The sequence below is a fragment of the Vigna angularis genome, chromosome 4 (assembly GCF_016808095.1).
Source record: "Vigna angularis cultivar LongXiaoDou No.4 chromosome 4, ASM1680809v1, whole genome shotgun sequence".
Lineage (NCBI taxonomy): Eukaryota > Viridiplantae > Streptophyta > Magnoliopsida > Fabales > Fabaceae > Vigna > Vigna angularis.
In genome coordinates this window covers 7,287,545-7,315,449 of record NC_068973.1, presented here as the reverse complement: position 1 = coordinate 7,315,449, position 27,905 = coordinate 7,287,545, and the positions used below count along the sequence as shown (strand labels likewise).

General features: G+C 29.4%; 1 protein-coding gene across 1 annotated transcript; it reads right to left on the bottom strand.

Moving 5' to 3' along the window:
* Positions 1–6,812: 6,812 nt before the first annotated feature.
* LOC108329916 (exocyst complex component EXO70E2) lies at positions 6,813–9,962 on the bottom strand. Its single transcript, XM_017564299.2, has 2 exons — positions 9,257–9,962; positions 6,813–9,103 (listed from the first exon to the last, which is right to left on the bottom strand). Exon 2 carries the CDS (start codon positions 8,891–8,893, stop codon positions 6,980–6,982), a length of 1,914 nt encoding a protein of 637 aa, XP_017419788.1. The 5' UTR covers positions 8,894–9,103; positions 9,257–9,962; the 3' UTR covers positions 6,813–6,979.
* Positions 9,963–27,905: the final 17,943 nt, after the last annotated feature.

Here is a 27,905-nt window from a genome sequence, read left to right as displayed (position 1 = left end):
AAATAATACTTGTATTGTAACTTGCAATATTAATCTACATAGTAAATCTTAATTCGTTTGATTGAGATTTAATAATATAGCATGTGCTATTAGATGAACCAGTGAAAAATCAAAATAATTTCTACCTTTCTTATGAGTGAGAGATACCTAACCCAAAAAAAAAAAAAATCAAGAATCAAACTATGAACTCCAATAAAGAAAGCTTACCTTCTCTTGAATTTGTATTTATAATTTATTTTATACAATCATTGTTAATTTTTTTGTAAATTTTGTAAGTGCCAGTCATTTTTGTAAAATAACAAAAATTAAGGTTAAAGAATTAAATGTTCTTATTCCTAATGATAGGTTGTATAGAAATTAACCAAAATCCTAATTTATGAAAACAAATTCATAATTATAATTAAAGTTATAAAATAATAATTTTAATAATACTAAAAAAACTAAAACAATAAATACATAAACATAACAACTAGGTCTATCTCTAAAGACTGCTTAACCACTCCGATTTTACACTGACATAAAAACTAAAATAATTTAATACTAAAGATTATATTTATGATAGCTAATAAATTAAAAGGAAACTTTACTCTATAAAAGAGGAGAACAAATATTAGTAAAAGTACAATCTTGAATTTTTCTTATTTTTTAAAGCTTTTTCTTTTGGTATTTACAAAATAAATATCACTATAAAAAAAAAGTTTTCCAAAACATAAACGTTTTGAAATAAAATAGTAAATTAGTTCTTTTTTTAAGCTTAAAAGAAGTCGAAGTGCAAAATATTTAATATTACAAAGGCGTTAAAATGTAAAACCATAATTCCTGTTCCCTACTAAACAAAAAAAAATGCACCTTTTGCCAAGAGTGTCTTCTAAAAAAACGTGCCTCTGCAGTCCACCATAGACAGAGAGATATAAACGACATCCACTACATTGAAACGACGACTTTTCGTATTCCGAGTTCATTCTCATCACATTATATTACAATATATATATATATATATATATATATATATATAGATGGATCAGAGAGGAAACGGAAGAGGCAAAGGGTAGATCATGATGAAGAAGAAAACATGGTTGTAATATGAAAGAGGGAGCTTGAGAGAAAGTGAAGGGGATTGGTAAAATATATATATATATATATATATATATATATATATATATATATATATATATATATATATATATATATATATATATATATATATATATATATATATAGACGTTTTCATGTTACACTGGAGGCAGCGGTTCATCGATCTCTTCCTGAACTTTGTTGTTTAACGTCACAATCATGAATCGATCGATAAACCTCTGCATCCAGTGTTCTCTGTCACATTTTCTTTATCTTCTGTCTACTGTTCTTAAAAGGAACAAATCATTGGTTATTTTCTGTGTCATAGAAACTATTTTTTTTAAACTTTTATTTTTTCAGTTTCAATCTCTGCTGGTGTTGTGTATTTATGCATGTAGCAGGTGTTGTGGAGCTGATAGATATTCCAATTCTGTGGGACTATTGTGCAGAAGTGGATATCCATTGCTGCAATCTTGTGAAGTTTGTTTCTGATATATTTCTGTGCCTTTCTTTCCTTTGTCTATTGATTAATATTTCTTAGGTTTTATGAAAAACTGTTTGAAGAATGAGATCCAATTTATTACTTTTCGTTTCAATTCATTTGTGCATTGTTGTTTGGGGTAACTAATTTCAGAACTGTCAGCTGATATGAATTATTGTATATATTTATTATAGTAATTGTAGTATAGTAATATAAATTCCCAGCATATTTTTACCGATTTGTCGTTACAGTGATTTCCTCTCTGTTATACAAACCTGTGTACTTAATGTTGCCTCGTTTTACTGTGATGTGTATTATTTACATCAGTTATGCTTTAAGGTGTTGATATTTGACAGATCGCTGTGAGGTAAAATTGAGAAATTTATGTTTATGGCAATAATGTGGTATGATGGGATTGAAATGATGACATGAAACAGTTTACTCTTACGGTTTAATCTTGAGTGAATTTCTGTATGTGGATCATATACTTGACTTAGTTGAAGGCTTCATGCAGTCTTCTTTCTATCCTTGAAAAGATGCCTGGTTGACATGTTATGTGGAAAAGCATCTGAAATTATTTCATTCATATTACATATTAAATTAGAGTGAAGCTTCTTAAAGAAGCTCAAGCCTCAAGCAATGAAAATTGCCTTAAATGTGTTATTTATTTTCTCTGTGCAGGTACTATGCACTGTTTTTATGTTCTAGCTGCTTAATGTTGTGGAAAAAAGTATACCCAATTGAAAGTAACTTCCCAAAAGGATTTTAGAGTTAGATTAAGAAAACAGTGATTCAAATCCAATTCTTTCAATTTTCTCTCACTATCAAAGCTTTTTGACACTTTCCCTCTCTCTGTAAAAGTCACTTATTTAAAGGTTTTAATATATTAAGGAAAAATTCATTTTAATAGACTTTTAACTTGATTTCAATTTCTTTTTGTTCATGTATAATAATTACATATATGAATGCAATCTCTATAAAAATATTATCATCTTCTAAACAAGCGGGCATGTATTAAGAACAGACTAAGATAATTAATTAAAATACGATGGATGTGACACAATCGAAATTAAATTAAATTTCATTGATGCAACTTTTACTACCATCTTAAATTTTAAGAATATCAATCTCATAAATATTTCATAACAACAATATAAAATAGCTTTTGAGTATAATATTATTATTAGGTATTTAATCCAGAAAGTAATTTAATCTATGATAAAAAAAAATGAAACAGTTTTGTAGAGATATTTCACGTTTAAAATTGTGATCATAATTTAAGAATTTTATCATTTGGTGAAATTGTTTTTTCTTGTTAATCATTTCTCCAAAAAAAATTATAAATATTAATATTACAATATTCTGTAATAAGTTGTGTCTCTAAAATCCTATTTATTCCCCTTACTTTGTTTAGAGGAACACTCATATACCACATATTTGTTGAGAAAATTAGGATTCTGTTAGCGAAACCTCAAAAGTGATTTTTTTTTTCTGCATTGAAAGAAAATTCGAAGTTTAAAATTAAAAGGACATTAAAGAGAAGAAGTTTTCCTATTGGTTGAAAATAGGAGTTACACTTTCCATGTTTGTTCATGCTTTTCAGACATACTTGGTCAAACTTAAATCCCTGACACAAATTAGTTAAAAATTCCTCCATGTCATGCTGCCTTCAATTTTGGGTTGTTTTCTTCTGACCTCTTTGGGTGCTTTTTCCTGCATTTCTTCTTGAACCTTGTATATTTAAAAAAAAAAAAAATCAACTTTCAAAATTTCAGAATGCACAATTTAAAAACGTTATGAATTATTCAATTCAATTTAGAATGCAAAATAAAAAAAATTATTCTAAATTATATAGGAATATATGTATAATAAAAAAAGCTTCTATTTCTTTTTAACTTAATAACTCTTTGATAATATTAGAAGATGACTTTAAACCTAACTCAATTCTACAAAATCAGCTTGTAGAGTAAGGTTTGCACCCACTTATAAATTATAAATTGACTTTATCTCTAGTCGATGTGAAACTTCCAACATATATAAGCTCACCTATTTTTTACTATACCATATTAATTTTATTATTATTTACATTACACAAAAATAAAATTGAGATCCACAAAGCTTTTAAGTTGAAAGAATTGAAATAAAACGGTATACAAAATGGGTCAATAAACAAGTAAATAGGCACTTTAAAACATTGTCTTCCAACAAGAAACAATACACTTTCAAAAATAACTAAAAATAACTACTCTTACATGGTTGTCTGAGACTCATTCACTTGTTTAATTCTTTTGCTAATCATAATGAAGATGATGCAAATGTTGCCAAGAAAAAAAAACAATATAACGCGTTCTAATCTTTTTTACTAGTGAGAGCATTTATATTGAAATTATTTGATGCATTTTATGGGTTAGTCTTTGATCCTAGAGAAAAATCTTAAAGCAAATTAATAATAAAATATTTGTTTTTCACAATATTCAAATATCAGATTAGATAAATTTTTATTTTTGGATTATTTTAACGGAGACTTTCGGTACTTATACTTGTATATTTGTTTAATAAGGAGGTTGAATTTTCTTCCTGGAATGTATGATGACATCAAGGATAGAAATTTTGTATCTGTTTTTGTTATTTTATTATTAGACATTGTCTTTTCTTGTATGTTTTGTAGTTTTTGTATTGCGTCTTACAAATGTTTTCTATAATTCTTTGTAAGTAAGACTTTGATTTTTTAGACATTGGTTTTTTTTTAATAGGGCTATTGGATGTGCCACATTAGTGATTGGACTCAGATTCTTAATGTAAAAGATATTTTGTAAACCCTTACTCATATTTTTTGAAATTTAAATAAATTTTTTAGTGAGAATTTTCTCTCAATTCTTCATGGGAACTTTCCATTATTATGATTGAATTTCCAATTCCAAGCTACTATTTTTTTTAATTAAATTATACTTCCTTTATTAAAAAAAAGGTGTAAAAGAAAATTATACTCCTCTTCAAAGTAGTAGAGTCTTCTTTCAAAGGCTTTTTTTCACTAGATAAAGTATCATTTATACTTAGAATAAATGTCATCTCATTTAAGGTTCAATCTTAAGTTATGTTATTTAATATTATTATTCATAATATTGTATGTTATTTCAGTATTTATGATGAAAAAGTTTGTTTATAAAAGTAAAAATAAGATATTGGACCAAGTATAATAAAAATGTACATTTAGAGCAAGCTAGGAGAAATTTTTTTCTCTACAATAAAGATAATCAATTTTCTCTAAACAATCCGTGAATTTAGTATGTAAAGTGAAAGATAATATATTAACTTCAACAAGATAAGAATATTTCATTATTTTATTAAGAAAATCAATTGATGAAATGTCTTTTATGTTCTCATTGATACTAAAAGATATCCCTTAAGTAAATATCCAACTTCTTTCAATGAATTCTCTCCTAAGAAAAATTAAAAATGCAACTCAACCTCTCATTTATATTTTTTTTCTTTAATAAATTTCATTATAATTGATAAATACTTAAATTTCTAAATATTGATAAAAATATAAGTTTTTTCTTATTGTTTATAGAATATTGTTGTTAAGATAACCTATTTTGCTATCTTTATATATATAATCTCGAGATATTAATTTATAGTAGTTCCACTATAAAAATATGTTGCTTTCAGAAAACGAATTTGCTACAAAAGTTTAGTATGTAAAAACATAATTTTTTTTATATCATTACTTTTACAATATTTATTTAAAAATTATATTTACAAAATTTAAATAAAAAAATTACGCTTATGATACATGCAATACTTTATTTTGCAACTTTCACATGTTATTTTATTTCAATGCTTGATGACTGGTATAAATAAATAGCATATATGAATAAAATAATACTTCCAAAAAGGTGTAATTTCAAGTGCATACACTAAGGTTCTAAAATACATTGTAGATTTGCATTTTATTTTTAAATTTTTATTTTTAACTAGCGTATAAATTAATTTTAAGTTATAGAAAATTTCATTTTCTTATTTCTTTTGTAAAAGTTTTTAGGGAAAAAAATATTTGAACATTTTATTAATTTTATATATTAAAACAATATTTTAATTAATGGAAAGCAATAAGTGATTTTTATTATTTCAATATTAATTTATATAAATCTCAAAACTTCACACTTTTAATATGTACGAAAAAATTAAATGAAAAATATTTAATTAAAAATATTCAAATTTATGATAAATTTAAAATTCAATTAAGCTCTTGTATTTTTTTCTTTATTATATTTTTTTTCTTCTAAACATTTTTTATTTTATAGAGTCTGAAACTAAGGAAAAACAAAAAAGAAAAAGAAAAGTATAATTGTAACGAATGAAAACTAAAATGCTAAAATTTTCAGATTATAAAATTAAATCATATCTATAGGTACATAAAATATATTGATGTTAACTGTAAAAAATAGGTGAATAGATATTGTGGAGACGAGTTTTGTACAAAACTAAAAGCAAAAAGCTTTTATATTTTCAAAATTCAATTTGTTAATGAAGCATTTATTGAAAGTAACATTAATTGAGACTTTTTGTTTTTAAAAGTAGGTAGGTTAGTCATGTAAAGAGCTTGAATAAAGATGCTCTAAAAGTGTATACTAGAAGAGATTAGGAATGTGATTAAGAAATAATTTGGCTTGGTAAAACTAATTAAGGACAAAGTATTTTCTTTTGACTAGAATAGAATATTTATGAGTTTGACCTTAACTTTAATGCGACCGACCAAGAGAGAGACACGTTATTATAGAAACAACCAAAATAAATTTCTGTCTTCAACTATCTGGTTGGTGAGGTGAAAACAGAGAGAGGTGAGATTTTTTTTTTATTTGATAAACAATTATATTCTTAAAGAATTGTTAAATATAAACATATAATAACATTAATTCTATTCTTGCATTACATTTAATTCTTTACAGCATATATAAGAATAAATAAATAATATTATTTTTCTGTTTCTTTTCATTTATTTTTGGTATATTTATCAAATAACATATACACCCATTATTTAAAAACTATTAAAACATAATGAAACTACTTTCCGTAAGAAAATGGAAATATCGGTATATAAATATGAAATTGGAAAATTTGTAAACAAACACTGGTAGACTTGTTAGTCCTTTTTCTTTTGTAGCAAGTCAGAAAACACTTGTTTTTTACTTGTTTCTCTTCCTTCCTTTTTCTACTTTTCATTATCATGAAGAAAATGTCTCCGTTTTTATCCGAATGACCAACAACAGGTAAGAAATTAATTTATTTGATATCAACGAAGAACAAGCACAATGGCCTTACTTAGCTAAACTACGACCATGATGTCATTTTTTTTTTCATATGACAAGTAAAATATACAATGGTCTATGAAAAATGAAACTCAAAACAAGAAAGAAAGACCCTTCAATTTCTTTGATGAGTGTAGTGCAAAGATTTTGACGACCCTTGAAAAAGGTCCAAAATATAACTTTGTAGATCCTCAACAGTGTACTTGATATACTTATCTGCAATGTTTGATGAGTTTCTTCCAGTGTATGATCCGTATGCAAGAACCACTTTCAGAGAAACAGAAATTTGTAGATCCTCACGAAGTTGAGAGTCTTGGATACACCACCCCGACTGGGTCCTGTACACTTCACGAAAGGCATTGCAAAACTTTTTGCAGCTTTTCTCCAAAGTTCTGTGTGAAACACAATTTGGCAAATTATCATCCTTAAGCATAGAAAGTATTGGACCCCAAGTGACCCTCTCATAACACCTTGCATCGCGCTGATACTCAGCAGTGTGCTGCCGAAGCCAGCAGTCTCCAAAATAGTGGCTTAGATCAGAGCACTTCACCTTTTGCACCATGTAACGAATGTTGTTCATCATGAAAATATGTTGCAAAGCCACATCTTTGTATAGTTTGGACTTGTTGCTCAAGTTGGATTCTAGAGCTGTGGTGATTGACCGAAAGTAGAAGGCCACTGGACACAGTGAGAGAGCTGATGTTTCTTGTTTATAGACTGCAGGATCATTTGAATATTCTTCAACAAGAAGGAGATTAAGGGTATCACCATATTCACCTAGTGTCATGATGTAATTCATCACATACTTGGTAACATGGTGAACACCCCCTTGAGGAAAAGGAGTCTTTGAATGGTTAGTTGCAATAGCATTTCTGAATGCCAGAAATGTAGACTTAATAGTGTCACCAATGCTCGTTAGAAGCTTGTGAAACTCTCCTCTGACAAAAGCACCAACTTCTTCAAAGAACAATTTATCTACATCCACTGAAAGATGCTCCAAAACCTCATGCATATCAAGCAAACGAAATATTCTTTCTGGGCTGTGTGTTCCCATTGCCACGGCCTCTCCAAAATTCAAAAGGAGAAGCATAAAACTCTGAGAAATTTCAGAAAAGCAACACTGATAAAAGGATCCAAAGTCCCCAAGGATGTGTTTGCACAATCTTTTCTCACTGACAAGATACACCTGAACAATGATCTTCATGGCTCGTATCCATTTCTTCATCTCATGGTTCAAGTACTGCCACTCCAGTTTCAGCACATCCTCAATGCTTAATTTTTCCATCTTAAGAATAACAAAATACTCAGCCAAGGCATCCCTTCTGGATGAAATGAAGACCTGACAGAACTCCTGATGGTATTTTGAGTCAAACATGACATTTGCAATACTCTTGAGATACTCAAGTACTGCTGGATTCATCAGATCAACAATGTTGGCCTCGGATTGGCTAGAACCGGTACTCCTGCTGACCTCGTTAACTTGTTCATCCTCCACTGCACGAAATGATTCATCATATGCCATATCCATTTTAGAATCGAAAGACATGTATTCAGGCTCAAAGTACTGCTTATGTTCAACAAGAATGTGGTCTAATTCTCTCTCAAGCCTTGACATAGCATCCTGCAAAACTGCATATGCTCTCTCAAGAAGTTCCTTCTGCCTCCCATTATCATTCACCACAGAAAAGCTTTCCAAACTCTGAATCAGTGTTTGGATTTCACCAACAACTCTCAAATAGTTTGAAGACTGATTGGGACTAGAGTCCCATGTCATGGAAGGGTTTGCTACCCACCTCGTTACCTTGTCTTCAACACACTTGAGCCGGTTCTCTAATGGCTTGATACCCCTTCCTTTCCTCTCATTGACTATGGAAATTGCGGACAATTGGGACTCAACATCCAAGAGGGTTTTTCTCAAGTCACTGGACACATTCTTACTGGCTGCTAGTGCCTTTAAAATGTGTTGAGCAGCAGCAACCACGTGTTGATCTTGTTCACAAGTGGAGATAACAGGTTTATGTTCCTCCATAACAGAAAAACATGCAAGAGCACAGAGAAATCCAAACAAGAATGCAGTGGTTTTAATTTGTCACTGCGATGTGGACAAATGCAGCCGCAATTGCAATCACAACGCAGTCACAAACTCTAAAAACCTTGACCTTGAGGCCTAAATTGCGATTGCAGAGTTTAAAACCTTATTGCACTCTCTACAACTGAACATGACTACTTCATCTCCAAACTAAAATCATTGTGCAGTTTACACAAAAAGGTATGGGTTAAACAAAGAACTAATGGTTAGTGGTTGCAAAAGCTCAACTTATAGACAATAAAAAGTAAAAGCAAGCTTTATAGTCCTCAAAGGAACAAGAATTGAAAGACAAGTAGTTTAAACCTTAATATCTTGGAACCCTGCATCTGGAAATTACGAAGAAGGCGTGAATGGATAATTTGAAACTTCACTTTCCAGTCTTCTCCTCTTAACTTCTCATTCCCCTCTCCATTATTAAGAAAGGCACCGCAACCACAATAAGCCCCAACAATTGGAAGTAAGAGAGCTGATAATCATATATAACCCACCAAAACAAAGCACAACCTCCAAACTCAAACTTGTATAAATAGAATGGCACAGGAAATGGTGAACTCAACCAATTGACCCTCACTCAAACACTAACCCTCCCAATTAATCACTGATTACTGAACCCCCAAAAGAATTTCTCTTTTTTTTTTTTCTTTGGAAAAGAGAAAGACAATGAAAATCACATACAGTTCCTTGATTTCAAATCATGATTCAGATAAAAGCAACTATAAACCAGAACAAAGGATAAACTTGGGACAAAGATACAACAAAGCAGAAAGCTTAGAAATTGAGGAAGTGGGGACAAATTTTGTGTAGCAAAGAGAAATTGGATGTTAATTAATTGATATTTGTGAAGAGAAATTGTTTCTTTGTGTGAAGAAAAAGAAAATTGTGGAGGAGCTTAGCTTTGCAAGAGAGTTTTTCTAACTACACAATTTCCTCAATCTATGGCTTTTGACTTTTGACGGGATTTAACGAAATTAGAAATTGAAGAAATTCACCAGAAAGCGTGTTGAGTCACTGTGATCTTGTTAACAAGAGGTAAGTACACACTCCATTAGTTCCTTTTCTTGTTTTTTTTTTATACACTTCCTTTATTACTTACTAGCTTCTTACTAGGGTTTAATTTGTAACACATTTAATTACAGAATCACATATATTTTTATTTTATATAAATTTTTTACAAAGTTAAATGAAAAGTTTGTGTTTAATTTTTTAATAGAATTCACTTATGTCATTTTTTTTAAATTGAGACGTGATAAATTGATTCAACTATTCATACTTAATAATTAATAAAAAATATTTTTCAAATCATTTTATAAGATCAAAATTTTAAAAAGTTTGGGGTACCTATCAAGTAATTTGTGGAGAAACACCTATTGCAATCAGTGTTCAAAGATCTTGTTACTTATTTCAAAGATCTTGTTATTTATTGCAAGACTTAGTTGTTTCCTCAGTTAGCAAGCTTAAGCGTCAACCTATGTGTGTTGACAGAGGTGGAAGTGACCAAAGGGATTAGGGGTTTCAAATGATTGTATTTCCAATTATTTTTCTGATGAATACTGAGTGGTTCGGTTCCATGTTTGAATGATGCATAATTTTCAGAAGTTTTGGATCTTAGAATTTGATTAGTGAAATTAAACATGTGTTTGGATGAGTTTTGATAGCATGGTTATTTATTTCAAAATTTTCGAATGTTATATCATTTAAAACGAGAAACTAAAAACAAATTAAAATTTTAGAAATTTTTTACATTAATATGATAATTTCAAAAGGTTTAAATTTTATAAAAGAAATAAAGAATGTGAAAGTTTTATATTATTTTTATTTTTTTAAATTTATATATGTTTATCTTTATATTTCTTTTTGTCTAGTATTGAGTTGTGTTATTATTTATCCAACTTCCACAGAAAATTTGTCAATTTGAATGGGTTAATAGTAAATTGAGACACTTACACTTATTTAACTTGTTTTTTTAATGAAAAAATAAAAAATAATGTGTCAAAAGTAATTTTTTCCATTTGATTGAGGTTAAATTGTCATCGGTTTGTCATCGTTTTTTTTTTCATAATTTTTTTTATAGTTTTTTTTTTAATTTCCTTCCTTTATTTCAAATTCTTTTTATCGGGTGTTGCTCCCTCTATCATCCCAAGTGTTTTTGCACCTCTCCACTATTTTCTTTTATTTCAAAAATACTCTACATCTCCATACTATTTTTTTTATTCCAAAAATACCATACATCTCTCTACTTAACAATCTTTCTCTTTCTCTCTCTGCATTAATGAAACATTCATATCACTTAGATTTAAACTTGTGATATATTGCAAAATATAAAATTCAGAGGAAACTTCAATATTAGTGTTTCTACCACTTTCATTTTATAAACTTAAAAGTTAGATGCAAATACAAAATAATAAACATAATAATACTAATAGTAAATAATATATTATTATTATTATTATTATATACTAACTTTATAATGACGAAAGAACTAAATAAATTCTAAATCTTTAATAAATAACTTTTCTTTTATATTTTAAATATTTAATTATATTTTTATATTATTTATCTAATAAATTAAATACTTTATTCAAGTTATTTGAGTCAAACATGTCGGTAATGTTAAAAATTATAAATATTAAATGTAAAAAAAAAACACACATATATATAAATATTTTTCTAGAAATTTAGAACAAAATTTTACCATTTATTAAGTAATTTGAAGAAAAAAAATATATTGAACAATGAAAATAAGATTGAATCAAACTTATTTAAGGGAAAATGTAAATAAAATTTTGTAATATATCACAAGTTTAAATCTGAACATGTGAATGCTTCATATTAATGTTGAGAGAGAAAGAGAAAGATTGTTGAATATAATGGGGAGATGTAGGGTATTTTTGGAATAAAAAATAATAATAAGGAGGTATAAAGTATTTTTGAAATAAAAAAAAAATAATGAGAAGATGCATCTTGGTTGGTGGAAGGAGGAACACCCCCTTTTATCTCGCTGTCTTTTCTACAAGTTTTTTTATTTTTGATTTTTAAGTATTTTTTCTCATACAAGCTTTCGAGACAAGCCATCTCAATATTATTGATTTTCTATCAATTTTAACATCATGTTATATTTGTTTCCACCGACTTTTAACACATCCGCAAACCTAGAATAATACGATTTATTAATATGAAAATCGATATAGTTAACTATGAATATATAATGCTTTTTAATTTTTCTTTTCCACATAAATAGGATTTAGGATCAATCTCCAAAAGTAGGAATTTGATTTTTTGATCTACACATGTTATGCATTGTGTAAAACGTTGCAAAAATATCTACACAAATGAAAAATTAACATAATTAAGAAAAATAAAATATATAAACCTTAGTGTAAGTATATACACTCCATTCACTTATCATTCTTGAGAGGCTATACACTCTCACTTGGATTGAACTTTATTTTTTAAGAACTTACAATTAATTTATTAAGAATTTTTACATTTAAAATGAAAGATATGACAAATTTAAGCTCAACTCAACGAAATCAAGAAAATAAAAATTTTAAAGACAAACTAAAAACTTACAAAATAAAAAAAATAAACTAAAGCAAATGAAATAAAAATATGATAAAACTGATAATCTGACCAAAAAAACACTTTAGAAAAAAAGATTAATCTAAATAATGTATTTAGATTTACCATTAAAAGTTATGAAATAAAATAAACAAGCTAAATAATTGAAAAAATAAACTTATAAGAAATAAATCAGAACTACTCAATGGAGTGACATTAATTTGAATATATATTAAAATATCAACTTAAAAATAAATCTTAGTCTCAAAGAAATATACATTAAGCACAATATATATATATATATATATATATATATATATATATATATATATATATATATATTTTGTAAAATATGTATTTTAATTTTTCAATCCTTAAACTCAAATTTAAGAGAATTCTTAAAATATAGATGGTAACAGTTAACTCCCAATTTTGTAATCTCAAAAATTAAAACATTCAAGATCACAGTTAATAATTAATATCGCCTATGTATCATAATTAAGAATAAAAATATTCAAAATTCAAAAAGAACTAGTAAACATGAGTCAAAATCAAGTAAAAGAAATGACTTAAGATAATAAGGGTAGAAAAACCTGACAAATTTTCAACTAGACAAATTGATGAACCGAAGGCCACCAGCAATTCCATCCAATTAGCGCAAGCTCCTGCTTCAAATATTGGCGCACATCACCAATTCCATCCCAACTTTTCAGTGAATATCACAGCTACTTCCCTGAATTATCACTGCTGAATTGAACCAAACACTAAATACCACACTTAAATCCCAATTAACGTGATGCACTAATGCAATCACTTAATTCTACAGAATTAAAAATCCCCAGCTATTTCAATCAATTTCATTGTTTAAAACATTAGCACGGATCAATTGCTAGCTTATTGTGCTTCTTCACGCCTCTCGTGCTTGCAAAACCCAGCATATGAAATTGCACTGACTTACACCGTGAGTAGGTACATCGTTGAACTGAAAAAGTGGAGCAATAATTTGAATTAACAAAGCATTTGAAGCATGCAATCCTGAATTCAATTAGACCAAAATTTGAACATTAAAGCGCCAAACTGCCGGATAATGAATGAAGGCAATGTTTAAAATCAATAAACATAGAGAAAAATTGCTTGCGAACCATTTGGCAGATGTATTTGTAATTCGCGATTCAAGCGACGACAAGCAGAATTCAATTTCCAATCACTGCCAGTGTACCGAAACTGTACCGAAGCTGCTAGAGATTTCTCTACTGCACCGCTTACACTCTGTTTTGAATGAGTGGATCAAAGTTGCTTGAATGAATTTCCGATCCGTGCTACTGTAGCTGTAAAATTCACTTATTGTTCAATTTTGACAGTGCACCGAATTCACCGCTTGCACATTCGATACAACATCAATTTCACCCTCCACTAAGAGCACCGGTTGATTGCACCGTTTTCATTGTAGAAGGCGCCGTATCGGAATGGAGATTACGCAGTATTTGATTCTGGCTTCCAGAAATGCCAAACCGAATAGCAGCACCTTCTTGTTTTGGATTGAATAATAGTATGGAGTGAACCAGCTGCCACAACAGGCACGTGAATTGAACCTCGCATCTACCACTGAAATCCGATTCAGTTCTTCACCTCGAAGCTGTGCAATTGCAAAAATTGAAAGCGCTGACACAATTCAAAAACCCGTTGTGTTGCTTCCGTTGATTCTGCGCTGAACGGTAATGTTCATTGAAGTCGAATCTTTCTTCCTCACACGAATTGAAACGGACCATAAAGCTACACGAAATAACCAAATGTGTCCAACGCGCTTCATGTGAATGAGCTAATTGAATAAAACCCGAATTCTATAATTCCACTTAATTTATATAAAAAAAAATTAATACCTATCTTGGTCCATGTCATTTTTGTTTAAAGTGTCATAATTTTTTCAGCATTTAAGTGTTTTTTTAAAAAATGTGTTTAATTTGGTCATTTTCACTTACAACTAAATGATTAACGATATAAAGTTAACGTCAACTATAAATGAATGACATGGTTTGTTTTATCTGACTGCACATCTCATCATTTTCATCTTGGTCACTTCATCATCTTCTATCTCCAACCTGAGGAATCCTATCTGTCATAGCATTGCGCTACCACTGCAATACACATAAGTTCACCACGTGATCTCAAATTCACATCACCGTGAAAACCAATCCATTGTTAGACCATCTTTGTCGTGCCAACCTCCATCACCATAGCCCCATCATGAAACCCTCACGCCTTCGTCAACCATGTTCATAATGACACTTGCAAACAGAAGCAACACATCCCAAGAACAAAACTCAGTTTTCTTCACAGACCATCGCAAGACCAAAGCAACAACCGCAACGCTCATATCCAGCAAGCATATCTCACGCCTTCATCTTCCTCGAAATCCCAAATTACATCCACCATGAATGCAAAACCATGAAATCTTTCAAATCGCGAAAAAAACTAAATTGAACAAATTTAAAAAAAAAAATGGATCATTTAGAATGCTGAAAAAAAACTCGAGGACCACTTTAAATAAAAATGAAAAATATAGAACCAAAATAGATATTTAGCCATTATATAAATGAAAATTTTGTAATAAATTTTACTTTTCAATATTTTACAAGAATTTAATATTATTTTTATGAAATTTTGGAGATTTGGACAAAGATATGACATAAAAACCAATTTTAGTGATAATTCAATCTTTGTAATACGCATTATTCTAAATTAATTCAATTATAACAGTCACAATTAATGGATCACAGAGAAAATAATTGTTCTACCCGAGAAGGTGAAATCAAAGTGAAAAGATGGCTCTAATAGGCATGGAAGCAAAAATCATATATCTTGCTTACTATCTTGATATTTAGAATATTGTGTCAAAAGCATTTTACGTTGCAAGCGATGAGATATATGAATTTATTCTTAATCAAACTACGTAACAAAATAATAAAACTTTAACTAAATATGATGGAAAGTTGGTTGGAGTTTTAGGAAATTGGATTACTATGACATCGTAGTCATGAATGATCCTAATTATATGAAGTCATATCATAAATCAATTGAAATACTATGTTTATGGTTAGATTAGATAATGATTTTGAACAAATTTGTCGAAAAAATTGAGAAAGAAATAATACTTCAAGAATATTATGTTTTGATTTGAAGAGATACACCTCGACGAGCAACTAAAAAATATGATTTTTAATTTCATAACTATTATGACAAGAAAGCAAAAAAATCAATTAATAAATACAAGTGTACCCAGTGTAATAAGGTTGGACAATGATGTAATGAAATCATAGATACCTTAAGCGGTGAGATCAGAGTCGTCGCATATCAAGGAAGACATTTACTTCCTACAACTATAGGTGATGTTGATTCCAACATTAAGTTCTTGAGCACATTTAATATTTTGAACAATACATGGATAATTGACTTGGTGTGTTTCGATAATGGTGACTTTTGATACTAGATAAATTAAAAATCTTAAACCTTCCTCATAAAAAAGTATTTTTCATTTTCTCTATTTCAAAAATTTTGAATATTGATATTATCCTTGTTGTTTCTTCTCTAAAATATAATACATTGTTAATCTCTCTTAAATAACCAAAGTTATCCTATGGATTGTAATGTTCGAGTTATATTCTTATGTTTTTAAAGACATTCAAACGAGAAGATGATTGGTTGTGATATTAGACAACAAAAATTCTATTTATTAGATTTGACCGAAAAATATGTAAAGAAACTTGATTAAGTGTTAGCAACAGAAGGGTCTTATAAAGTAAGAAAAGGTGAGGATATTTGGCTATAACACAAGAGTATAGGACATGCCTCTTTTGGTTACATAAAAATGTTATTTCCAAATTTCTATTGTGATGTTTTGAGTTTGTAAAGAGTCGCATATCTCATCTTACTTTAATTTCCAATAATTATTTTCTTTTATGATCATTCACTCTTATGTATGGGTCCATCTAAGGTTAAAACATTTAAAACATTGGATGATTCAATGTAGTTTATAACGCTTATTTATGATTGCACTAAGATGACTTGGTTATGTTTCATGAAGTCTAAAAGCCAAATTGAAGACTTTTTTCAGAAATTCTACAAAATGATTTAGTCTCAACACAAAATACAAGTTCATGTATTGCACACTGACAATGGAGGAGAATATATGAAATCATAACATTAACAATTTTTAGTGTCTAAATGAATATTTAATCACAAATCTAGTCTAAATATTCCACAATAGAATGGGGAATTAGAAAGATTTGCCATCTATTGGAGGTAGACCGAGTTGCACTTATTGAAGCTCACATGCTAGTAATATATTGGATACAACTTTCACATACCATCAATTGAATACCGTTTAGGTCTCTTGAGTAGAAAACACCTTTTCAACCCTTTAAAATGTAGTAGTAAATATTAATATTAGCGCACTAAGTTTTTGATTGATTGACTTATGTTCTCTTACACAAACATCAAAAAAAGTAAATTGTCTCTTAGAGTTTAAAGGTGTGTGTTCATTCGCTATATAAATCACTAAAAAGGTATATTAGTGCTTCAAACCACAAACCAATCAAATGTTTTTACTATATATGTAGTTTTTCATGAGATCTTGATATATGTTCCCATGAGTCTGAAATTTAGCAAGATAATTATGATAAAATTCAAACTATTATTCCACAAGAAATTGGTAATAAGTTTATATTAGATAAGTAACAAATTTATATAAGGAGATAATAAGAGTGTGCAACAATATGATGATCAACAACTACATAATGAGAAAGAATTTGAGCATTTTAAGATTGAAAGATTGCTTGTTGATTCTAACCATAAACCACACTAGTCAGATCATGTTACTAGAGGTATCCTTAAGCTTAGTTATGATCCTAACCTCACTAGTAAAACCAAATACCTTATGAGTAATTACATTTGTAACCAATGTCTAACTCAAATGTCACATTTATAAGTTAATTATCCCAAAAATATGAAACTTAATCCAATTTCATCCAAATTAGAAATAAACTTGATGTAAGTAGTGATTTGAAGGTGTTTGTACTTGCTAATAATACTTTTGGCATAAAAAAGTACTTACCATCAAAGATGATGCAAAAGACCTGACACAACATAAAAAAATGGTAAAAAATGTGACAAACTTCTTTTACATCTAGTTAATTCTCCACAGTGAAAGATAATTGATTAAACATTTTCAGAATTTGGTACGAAGTCAAAAAGCTTGAGACTTAGAATGAGTATATGGTGATAGAGGACTATTGAAATTCAAAGAACATGAAAATCATAGCTTGGAATACTATTATAGAATAGTTTTATACAATTAAGAGTATTAGTAATTTTATTTTAATTTTAACAGTTTGTAACTGTCGTTGGACGAGCTCTACCCGCAAGACAAACCTCTAACCCTTTTGATAAAATTAGATTGGCCACTTCCAGGATCAAAATCCCATTTTAGCCACAATTTCTAATTTGGAATAATTTAGATTTTTGTTTTTTGGCTTATGTTTGTGTTTGTTTGTAGGCTATTATAGAATTCATAGGAGAATTCTCTCCAAGAAAGGAAGGATGATGAGTACTGATCAATTCCAAAGGAACAAGAACTCAAGAGCAGAAGCTCCCATTAGAAATCATTCACCTCATGGAAGGATAAGTAGAATGAGGGAGCTACTTATACATTTTAAGTACAAATTTGAGGGTTAATTCTCTTAAAAAAGGAAGATATGATAGAGGAATATCCCTTTATCCAATACAAAGGAGAAGAAGTATTCAAGTGGTATGAATTTGAGGATAACTTATCTTCAATGAGGTATGATAGATGACTATCTTCAGATCCAATACACGAATAACTTGAGGAAGAACTATTGCAATTCAAAGGACATAAAGAAAATATATTGGAATACAATAATAAAATAGTTGTATGCACTTAAAATAATTTGTATTTTTTTAAATATAGTTAGTAATTGTCGTTGGGCGAGCTCAACAAATTGGGTAACGAGTTCGAGTCTGTTTTTGAATTTTCAAGTTTTTATTGTGGGTTGATATCTTTGGGTTTTCTTTTAGAGTTTCTTATGTTGTTTAATATTTGTTCCTATAAAAAGAGACACCAAAGACAAATGTAGTTACCTAGGATATGAAAATTAGGTTTTCATTGAAGGATGATTCTCTTAGTTTTTGGATTAAAACTCTGATTCTTATAAAAAATGAAATTCTTTGTGGCAAATCTTTCTTGACTTATCAATTTGTTAGATTGTGGCGTCTCCAACTCTAGTTCTTATCAATATGATAAATTGTCATCTTCATCTCTAATTAACTATCATCTGAAAAATATATCTTCTTGTAGTCCTCTTGTAAAATTCAAACTTTTTTTTGCTACGAAATAATTAATTTTGTCACTAACTCATAGTTAACAAATAAAACTTATGTTTAACGAGGAAATAATATCCAAGCTATCCTTTCTCTAATTTATTTCTCACAATTTTATAATAAAAAATTCAAAAAATTATACAAGTTTATAACTTTTTATTTGTTATATATTTTCATTAGCTAATTTTGTAAAATTATAAATGATATTTAAATAAAATGATATTATTTTATTTTTTATTTGAATTCTATCAAAAATACTAAAAGTATTTTCATTAATTTTATATTAAAAATTAAATTAACATATTTATAGTTTCAATTATTTATTATTTTGACGTTGTAATTTTTTTTATATGTTAACTTATTTGAAATAAATTAACGAATAATTAATTTTTTGATATGTTAATTTATTAAATGTATTTTATAAGGTACAAATAAGAGTAACATTTTGATAAATTTAGCTAATGCAGTTAGCTACAATTTTGCTAGGTATTAACTAGAGCTCAGTTGATACAATTTGTTAAGAATCAATTAGGGGATAAATTATGATAATTTTAGTTAGGAAGTAGCTAAAGATAAATTCTTATAATTTACTATGAGTTAAATAAGAATTAGCTAGACAATATTTTGCTACATATTTGGTAGGATTGAGAAATTTTGCTACAAAATTTTCTAAGAAATGAAAAATGGACATTAAATGTACATAATAAAAGTTTCTTAGCTTGTTTTTGTTTCTAAAATAAACGCATATGCTGAGGTTAATGCTTCTGGGACTAACTCATTAGTTTAATAAAGATGTAATTGCATTTGGTGGGTATGACATGACAAGTTTTGGAAAGATAAAATAGCACAAAAATAGAGTACAAGATAATGAGAGTACAATTGAAGCTAAAATTATGCACTTTACTTATTCTGAAAACAAAAATCTATGTTATCTACAACTGTTATCTGATGCTTACCATAGGAAAATTAATTAAAACTGTTAATTTAGAAAAAACTAAAATATATTGAATACATAATTTTTTTAAAAATAATTACATCATCCTAATTTTCTATTATAAATTAAAATATGTAAGATCAAAGTTAATTCAACATAAATAAATATTTTATTCTAATAAATAATTAATTATAAATATTTTATATAACTTTGTTTATTTAAGGAGAAAATAAATAGTATAAAAAAATAATTTTAGTACAATTTTTGGACATTAATTAAATGTAATCATTTTACAATTAACACCTAAGATTAGGATGGTAATAAAGACCAAGTATGACTGACAAAGCTGGTAAAACAGGTAAATCAAGACAACATTTTTAATTAGGAAACTTAAACTAATTTGGTCGCTATTATGGTGGGCCCGTGGATCAATTGGGCCAGCCCAACTTCCTTAAAAAGAATTGAATGCACACGACCACATTTCATATTAATACAATTTGACAGTTCAATCAAGGTCTAATATTACTCGACCATAATCTGATACAACTCGACAAAGATTTGAAATAGTTTCAACGAAGCCTTTTTCATCCTAAAATTAGTCGGACAACCCAACATCAACCCGTTATCATATAAAAGATAAAATATTTCAATCAATTTTTGTATAATATTAAACTTTCGTTGATAAAAAAAAAATCAACCCACTAACCCGACAATGAGAAAATATATTATAAAATTTAATTCATTTTCAATTGGTAAGTTAATCCAATCCCGTTCATTTTTAACATACCAATATCATATCAAACTTAAACTATCATACCTGTTTTATCACCTTATGTTAATATCTTTTATCATGTTATATAACTCTCTTAATCAAATTAACACCTTTTATATAAAAGTAACATATTTTGAAAAAAATATTATCAAAACTTATTTTTATTCATATATATATATATATAGTGATTATTTAATTATAAGAATTACTATATGGTTCTAATGGTAGTTTAATGAAAAAAATTATACATACAGAGTCAGAACGATGGCGACGCTAAAGGTTTATGCTTGCACATCAAGTCAGGCTTTAAATTTGACTTCAAAAATGTTGAAATTTAGACCATCAAAATGCTTACTTTGAATAATGACTATGATTTAATATTTCTTGCATGTGGAGAAATGTGCATGACGCATATTATGGTCTAAATATTAATTATACTCTTCATTTAGTATATTTATCAGAAAATAGAAAACATTAACTATTATTCTTTATACTGCTTTAAGATGCTAAATAATTTACCTTTTTAAATATTTTCTTGTTCTCAAAAATATGTTCTAAAGACACTTAATAGTAAAAGGGTCAGGGTTGTATTTTGATATATTATTAGTAGGCCATAAGATTTTTACAATAATTTAAAATACTTTTTTATTTTTATAGTAATTTATAACTATTATTAAAAATACTTTTTATAACAAATTATAATCGTTAATTTAATTTACATAATTTATTTATCAATTTTATCTTCTATTAATATAATGTCTCATTTTATTATTTTATCTTCTTAAATTTTGTAAATATATTTTTAAACTCAATCAATTACTTTCAATAAAAAAAATTATAAATTTCATTATTTTATTTTTGTAAGTTTTATAAATACTTGTTTAAATTCAATTAACTATTTTTAATATAAAAAACATATGAAAACCTAGAAAATGGTTTGTCATTTTAATAATAAAAGGTTTAAGTTATATAAATATTTCTAATAGTAAATTGGTTGTTATCAATCTTTTGAACTTGTAATTATTATTTGATTTATCTTGTGCTAAGTATGATTAACATCTTTTATCATTGAGTGTTAAATTGGTGAATTTGATTAGATAATTTGAGGGTAATATGTTGATATGTTTTGTATGTTATTTTGGAAATTCAACGTCCAATATAGCACGACTTTGACACAAACTGATGTTCCATTTTTCTTTTTTTTTTAAAAATAAAATTATTTTTACAATAAAATCATACTGAAATATAGAAAATGTTCCCAGCACATCACAAAATGATATATACTATGTGTTTCAAGTCATTATAATACTAAACAATCTAAAAAGCAATCCAAAATACTAACAAAAATATTAGCCTTCTTGAAGGGTTGAAAATGGAAATCACCAAAAGAGAATGGGCATAAGCAATGCAGAATGGGCATAAGTAATGAAGAAGGAAAGCGTCGCCGTAGAGGTCCGAGAACTTGCGCATAAGAACTGCACCAAAAGTCAATGAAAACGAATTTTAATCGGGGCAAATGAAAGATAATGGTTCTAAACGTAATATAATCGGTGCAAAATGATTTTAAACGGTGTAAAGTGAAAGAAAACGTACCTGAACGTTAATGGTGAACGAGATAAAGCAGAGGAAGAAGATGAACACAGTGAGAGAGAGAACGTGTAACTGGTGCTCGCGTTCTGGAGTGGGTGAAAATGTAGGGTATTTGACGTCGGCTCCCCTCCCAGCCGATGTCAAAGGGCTCTAAGACTTCGGCCCCCTTCCCAGTCGACATCTAAGTGGTAAAAAAAATTAATATTGACACCTAAAATGAGGTAATTTTGCACCTTTTTAACGTTTGTAGGGAGGGGGCTGACGTTTGTGTGAAATTGTATAAAGTATGTGTTAAAAAGTTAATTTTAAACCTAATTCAACTCTACAAAATTGACTTGTCAGGTGATATTTGCATCTTTATATACTATAAACTCGTCTTATTTTAGTAAATGTGGGACTTTTAAGGTATATACATCTTGTGTGTGGGATCACCCATTAATGTCTACTCCTACTTAGGAGAACTATATACCTTAGCGTGAGGAGACTATTGAAAGTTTCACATCAACTAGAGATAAGGCAATTTCACAGTATATGAATGGATGCAAATTTGACCTTATAAGCAGATTTTGTGGGGTTGAGTTAGGCTTAAAGTACATTCCTTAACATAGTATCATAATCATGCGTTAAAGCCTATCTTAACAAGATTTGTTGTTTCTTGGACATATGGACATATTGTCCCACCGACTACTATCAGACCATTTATTAATATATAGTCTTACACATGAGAAGTATATACCTTAACGTAATGGGTGTTGGAAGTCTCATATCAACTAGAGATAATGTAATTTTATAATATATAAGTGAGTGTAAATCTTACTTTACAATTTAGATTTATATGGTTGAATTAAACTTAAAGTTTATTTTCTAGTTTTTTTAATATTATTATGAAATATATTACTGTGATAGTATTATGATTTTAAAATGGAATGTTATAAAAATAATATGTAATAAAATTATAAAAGTTATATATTTTATAACTATATATATATATCATAATATTTTTTTATTAATTATAACTAAACATATAAAATTAAGATTTCATTTCATTAAAGATAATGAGCTTAAAAATAATGGAATCCATATACACACAAACTACCTGACATTTCTTTTCATTTTAAGAATAAAAGGCAATGTTATATTTTTTTAAGATAAAATAATTCAACAAATGATTTTTTTTTATTCTTTTTTCTTTTTCATCAAACAACCTCTAATTATGTTTATTATTGGTTTTATTTTAAAATTATGAAATAATAAAAAGACTGTACAGTATCAAGAAAGATTGAATAAGTTCAAAGCTCTTTTAATAAAAGTAATTATTTTTTAACAAATACTTTTTAAATTACATAACAATAAATTTTAGAAACAATATTGACAGTTAAGCGAAAAGAAAACAATAAAAAAAAGAGATAAACATAGAACACACTATATTGTCCTCTAAGTTAAGTAAACAATAATATATTTAATCTGCTTATTTGAGATAATCCTACTCAAATTTGGTTAAATTGGACAATAACTTCTTTCTCTTTAGATATTTATCACAAATTTTAAGTCAATATCCCAATCCATTTAATTTTACATGAAGTGGTTCTTTTTATTTATATAAAGATATATAAAAAATTAAAAAGTACTCTTAATTATATATGGACGTATAACAAATTTGTTTATTTTGAAATGTGAAAATCCTTGTGTACTTAATTTAATAAAATTAAAAAAAGCAATATAATAAAAGTTTGTATCAGGAAAATGATTAAATATTTGTATTATAAGTTGGATTTTTTAGTTTAAATCACCATTGCAGCAGAAGTTTGTGAGTTGAGGAAAATACCAGAGATTGAAACGGCTAAACTTGTGCAACGCCTTCTCCTTTATTTAACCCATTCTTGTTGCATCTTCTCTCTCTTCCTCCCTATACTCACTTTCTTCTAACTTTTGCACCTTCTTTCTGGATTTCCTGCACATTATGTTTCAGATAATGAGACTGCTTATTACCATGCCATCTACGGCCTAGTAATAAACAGCAGGATCAGGCACCTTCATCATTTCACCATACTGTAAATGTCCCGTTTCTGGGTACCTTTTCTATTCAATCTTTTCAATACCATTTTCTCTTTCAAAATCCTTTCTTTTAATTCCTATTACAACCTATCTTCAATTGGGTTATCTGTTTGCCATTATTTTCATCCTTTAGTACATTTTGCATTTCTGTATAAACATCCATGATACGTAATAAGTTGGTTTTCATAGTCCCTTTAAATATTTGGTATGTTATATGTGCTTGAAGAATCATCTTCAATAAAACAAATCCTTGTAACAATTAAAAAAAAAAGTGAAGATTTTCGATTCTGTGCATGCAAGTCATCTATCACCTTTGCTATCTTACATATTGTGGGGTGCTAGCGACATTCAATTTAGCCAAATTGCTTGTGTGAATCTGCTCCTTCAACATTCAAGGATAAGACTACTAATGTGTGCTTTGTAGTTGAGTTGAAACAAAACCTTGTATTTGAGATTCTGGTTTTACAGAACATACAGACTCTGAAAGACTTCGATATTTTTGGCTGATGGAATCTGTAAGTAACCGTGAATGTAGTGCTGATAAGAGAACTGGTTCTTCTACAAATTCAGGTGCAGGAAAACAATTTAACAAAGAAAAGAAACAAGTATCATCTACTTCACCCTTTTTATCAGAGTTGTTATCACAAGATCATTTTGTCTTTATGCCAAATGCAACAACCACTGCGACGAGCCGCGTAATCGACTAGCTGCAACATCTCCTAAAGTTGACCAAACATACTTTCAGTCTGAATTGCACAACACACAGTCAATGGCAGAAAGGGGAAATAGAAGTCCAATTAACACCCACTTGGAGCCTAACCCTTTTGGTGAAGCTCATCCTTATCCAATGTCAAATAACACATCCTCCTCCTCTTCATCATCACAAAACCCCTTCTTATTCGTGAGTGATGCCACCAAAACTAACAATGTTGGTGCATATGCAAATCAAACGGAACATGATCATCTACATTCATTTTCTGCCATGAATCAAGAAAGAGGTGGCATGACTAACAATAGTGTTAATGGACTTCCGGGTGGTCTAATAGACTCCCATTTATCAATGTCACCGCATACCAATGAATCATCACCAGGGAATCCCTTCCATGTGCCAACAAGTTCAACCGTCGGTAGTGAAAGTCATCATACACTTCCTTCACCGGAGCGAGGTCATTGGAGCATGCCTAGTAGCGAAGCAAGGACACAGCCTTTTAACACACATGGTGAAACACTTGATCCCTTTCCAGGCCAACTATCAGACCCCTTCTTCTCATTAGAATCAGCAAAAAACCAACAACGAGCTGATGCTACTACCACCCCAATGAGTGAACAGCATGACCCATTTTCAGTTACAAATGAAAGACAATCCCATTCTGCAAACTATGCCACGAAATCACCTCAAAAAAAGGGAAAGGATGTTAAGTTCGCTACCGAAACATGTGATGATGATATCCCAATCAGTTCTTTTCCCAACCATGGACAACAACCTAGTGATGGTTTGCCTGCCTTCAGTAATGGCTCAGAAAAACAAAATCCTCCGATACAGGTAATGGAGCGTCCAGAGAATCCTTCATCTTCTTCTGATTATAGCTTTCCATCTCATGTGTTTGATAGACACAAATCAAACACCCAATGGAGCACTGCCTCTAATGAATCATTGTTCAGCATTCAAATGGGAAACACGAGTTTCTCAAGTGATTTGGGTTGGATTACTAAATCTGGCGAAATGGATAGACTCAGTGACATGAACACATCTGGTTCACCATTTCATGGAAACCAGCCCCCACTCCCACCTCAACTCCAATCCCCAGCAACAAAATTCACTGATATCAGCCATAGCACTGCCAAACAACATGAAGGTTCAAAAGTGACTGAAGAAAAAGCTGCCGAGACAATGAGAGAGGTTATAATGGAAAGCAGCATAAAAATGAGTAGCCTAAGTGACGCGGATTTGACATATCCTGGACGGGCATCATATTCTGATATGCGTTGTAGTTCTGGCACTCATTGTCGTCATTCAGATGGCAGCACCATATCCTTTGCGTTCAATGTGTAAGCTCTCGCCACTTCTTCTTTTGTACGCAAATATCCATGCTTATTTCACTAACTTGCTGTCTGGTGCGTTTTATGGGATCCAAATCACGATGGTACCATGAAAATCTGGAAGCAAATCTCTGCTGCTTTGCTTTCAACCTGATTGGATTGATTTCAGCAATCTCGAGGCCAAACCAAAAATGCCATACCCATATGATATACTAATAGCATGGTTGGTTTGACTTCTCATTGCTCCCCCAAATCAATTCAGATTTATACTTTGGAAGCCGAGTAATACAGAAATTCTTCCAGCCTTTCATGATGTGACCGTGTTTTTCATTCACTGACAATCCAGTAGTGGTGTATTTGGACAGTGATTCTTTTATATTTTTGTTTGTATTGTGAATAATTTTGATTTGGAAAGTGTAAAATTTAGTCTTTGAACTCATACTATAAGAACACATAATATAGGGAACATGAAAATGCATCAACAATGAATTCAGAAATAAATCTAATTATCACTGGACGAAATTACTCTGATGATTATGACGCTTCTTGATGGTGGCTGATTCTTAACTTGATGCTACGCTTTTAAAGAAAAAAATACTGAACTTTTTGTTTGTGATGTGAAGATTTACTGATGGAGAAAAAGCTCTTTCAGCAAAGCATGAAGAGGAGAAGAAAAAGCAGCAGACACAGCCAGCGCAGCAGAGCACCGAAGCAACATCAGATGCAGTTCAGGCACCCAAGCAAGCCCCAAATGCTCCTCAGAACAAATCGTGGCTATCTTGCTTCCCATGCTGTTAATTAGAACGCGTTAGGTCCCCATCTGATCATAGTGTCTCTTAGCTTCTGCCAAAATTACTTTGTTGTCTCTTGTCACCTTTACAGTTTAGTATCACTCACATGCACTACAGGGTAGCTCTAACTGGCTAGTTCTTATTCAACTTTTTCCATTGCTAAACATGTACCTCAAGTTCGGAGACCAGTCACAAAATTTCTGGTTAACAATGTACCATAATAGGTTAGTTTGATAGCACTTTTGGTAGATAAATGAATCATCGGGAAAAGTCAAGGGGCCCGAGATTCCTCAGCAAATTCTTTTGTGATGGCACACTAAAACACATGCTCGCAAGTTTGAAAGGTCAAGCAAAGTTTTTGTGGCATGTTAACATTAACATCGGTTTGGTTATGCTAATATTCCATTGTCATTTGTCACTTTTAAGGATGTTGTCAAATATCTAAAAGTCTCTCTTAGCGGTAATTGAAAAGGAAGACCAATTTGTAAGTGTTAATGCAATATAAGTTTTGAGGAAATGAATTGAGCTATAGCTATCTGGATTGTTTTGATTATTTATGGCTTTGTTTGATGCTTGGGGACTAAAAACATAGAAATGAGTTTTGTATGAAAATTTCATTTTTGACAAGATTTGCTTTGGAAGACTTAGTTGACATTCTTCAGGTCCTAGTATGTTAGAAGTTTCAGAGTTTAGATGGATTAATCACCATCACCCGGCTTCAAAATCCAAGTTCTGTATTTTTCCATCTATATGCAGGCACTGTTAGAATTGGTAAAAAAGATTTTATCCAATAATAAAAATCAATGAAAGAGAGAAGAT